The 2,500-nt window shown below is 39.2% G+C and overlaps 1 protein-coding gene across 1 annotated transcript in view; it reads left to right on the top strand.

The window, feature by feature from the left end:
- Positions 1-358: 358 nt before the first annotated feature.
- Positions 359-2,500, top strand: part of LOC122139695 (ras-related protein Rab-28-like) — a 29,505-nt gene continuing 27,363 nt past the window's right edge. The window contains exon 1 of the mRNA XM_042738817.1: positions 359-755. Within this exon, the coding sequence (XP_042594751.1) occupies positions 681-755 (75 nt within the window). The 5' untranslated portion in view covers positions 359-680. The remainder of the gene's footprint in view (positions 756-2,500) is intronic.

The following is a 2,500-nucleotide window of genomic DNA, read 5'->3' as shown; positions in this document are numbered from 1 at the left end:
GTGTTGCTCTGTCTCCAAGGAATGAGAACTTGATTCATTAGGTGCAGAAATAATGTGTATGGTAAAAGGAAGGATAAAAATGGAATGGTCATACTATAAACTAATTAATAATGTTGAATTTTTTTTTTTTTTTTTTTTTTTTAAATTTGGGGTATTAATTAGTTTTATTTGTTATTGATGATGCAGTTTTTATTTTTAGGCTTTTTAATTTTATTTTAATCGATAAAATAACAATGTTGTTGTAAATCTTGGATTTAATGTTAAAATAAAGCTTTGTTCAACTCTCTCTCTCTCTCTCTTTTTTCTATTTCTCTCTCTTTTTTTTTTTTTTGTATCTGTGGAGAGTGGGGAAGGACGAGTCCATTCCTGCTGCATCGAGGGTGCGCCGTTCACACAAACACAGTAAATCGCGCTCGCGCCAGAATTAAACATCAAACTGATCACTGCTGAGTCTAGCTGTAGCCTATATTTAGGAGGTGATGACGTCACGCAGCGGCTGTAACCCGTGTCTGAAGCTCGGCCCGCGCTGGCGCTGCTGAAGGTGTGCTGGTTTGCTCCGAGGAAAGATGGCGGCGAGCGGATCGTGATCAGATTATCACCCCGCTGCTCGAAACCTCCGCGTCTCGGTGTTTAACGGCGAGAGTTCGGTGCGTGGCCGTGTGTGTGTCGATCTCTGAGGGATGTCGGACTCCGAAGAGGAGATCCAGGAGCGGCAGCTGAAGATCGTGCTGCTGGGAGACGGAGCGTCGGGAAAGGTACAAATCAATCAGAAGAGATCGATTTCTGATCAGATATGAGCAGAGCGAGCTCTCAGTCCTCCACCGATCAGATCAGATCAGATCAGATCCAGTCTGCATCACAGCGTCTGTGTCTATCGCGCGCGCTTACACTGTACATTAGATCAACAAAGCGTTTCAATTACTGGATATATTCATCTATAAACACGAATTATAAATGCAGTTTCCTCTGAAATACCATACTGTATGTTACTCTAAAATCTTATATATAGTACGTTTTTTTCTGAATAAATGATCTCTCCATTGATGTGTGGTTTGTTAGGAGGACAATATTTGTCTGAGATACAACTATTTGAAAATCTGGAATCTGAGGGGAGCAAAAAAAATATAAAATATTGAGAAAATCATCTTTAAAGTGTTCAAATGAAGTTCTTAGCAATGCATTATTTACTAATCACAAATAAGTTTTGATATATTTACAGTAGGACATTTACAAAATATCTTCATGGAACATGATCTTTACTTAATATCCTAATGATTTTTGTCATAAAAGAGGAAATGTATAATTGTGACTCATACAATGTATTGTTGTCTATTGATACAAATATACCTGTGCTACTGATGACTGCTTCTGTGCTGCAGGGACACATGTGTGTATATATATTTGCATATATATGATAATGAACACTCAAATCATAAATAGTAAATGCACATCAGTCAGTTTTATCAAGTTATCGATAATATAATAATATTTCCATTCCATATTATTGTTGGGATATAAACGTCTGAACCGAGTCTGGAGTTATTTTTCCAGCTGACGGTTTATGTTTATGGTTATTGAATGTTCTTCTGGAGGTAAGTGTGATGTGATGAGCGTCTCTCAGCGGGTGAATCAGTGATGGATGGATCTGATGATTCACGACTGAGTTCTGATTCTTCTTCTGATGTTTATTTGCTGCTGTAACTAGTAGTAAAGAGGAAGAGATGAGCCACAAAAACACACCTGCTGATTGAATGTCATGATAAAATAGACAGAATTGAATGTCATGATAAAATAGACAGAATTCGAGCGTGGAGATTTTGTTTCATGGTAAAGCTAATAAAAAACAAAGCTTCTTGTGATTATGGGATGGCTGGGATGCTGTGTATAAGGTAAACTGGAGTGAGGTGGTTCAGGTCTCCTCCAAACGTCTGTCAGGGTTTCAGACCACAGGAGAAAAGTCTCTATCCTGGATTTCTGTGTTTGGTTTGTGTGGCATCCGCAGCGCTTCTGCTCTCAGCGGCGGTGACCCCGCGGCCGCAGCAGTGTGTGTTCAAGCCCTTCTGGTGCTAGTGTGATAGTGTCAAGCTCGTACGGTGAGTGTTAGATTGTTCGGTCTTCGTTTTCTGTTGCTCCTGTCTGAAGAAAACACCTGAACACACATCTGAGTTCATTCTGTCACTCGCTATCTGTGTGTGTCTGTAGAGTTCATTCTGTCACAAACACTGAACTTCAAAGTTTATTCCTCTCTGTATTCTGAAGGTTCATTCACACTGATTTATACTACAGTTTACTCCTAAAAACATGGTGAAAATGTGTTTGTTTTCCGTCTGTTGACAGTGTTTCCTGATTTATGATGAAAAGAGGAATCCACAATCCCACTCAGACCAGTCTGAAGAAAACATCTGAAACTGTCTTGGGTCGCCTTAAAAAATCTAAAAGTGTAATAATATTAAAATAATAACCTGAGGGTAGTTATGTGCTCTGTGCTCGATCCAGTGCT

This window comes from Cyprinus carpio, chromosome B14, assembly GCF_018340385.1.
Source record: "Cyprinus carpio isolate SPL01 chromosome B14, ASM1834038v1, whole genome shotgun sequence".
NCBI classification, from domain to species: domain Eukaryota; kingdom Metazoa; phylum Chordata; class Actinopteri; order Cypriniformes; family Cyprinidae; genus Cyprinus; species Cyprinus carpio.
This window is presented reverse-complemented; position numbering and strand designations above follow the sequence as displayed.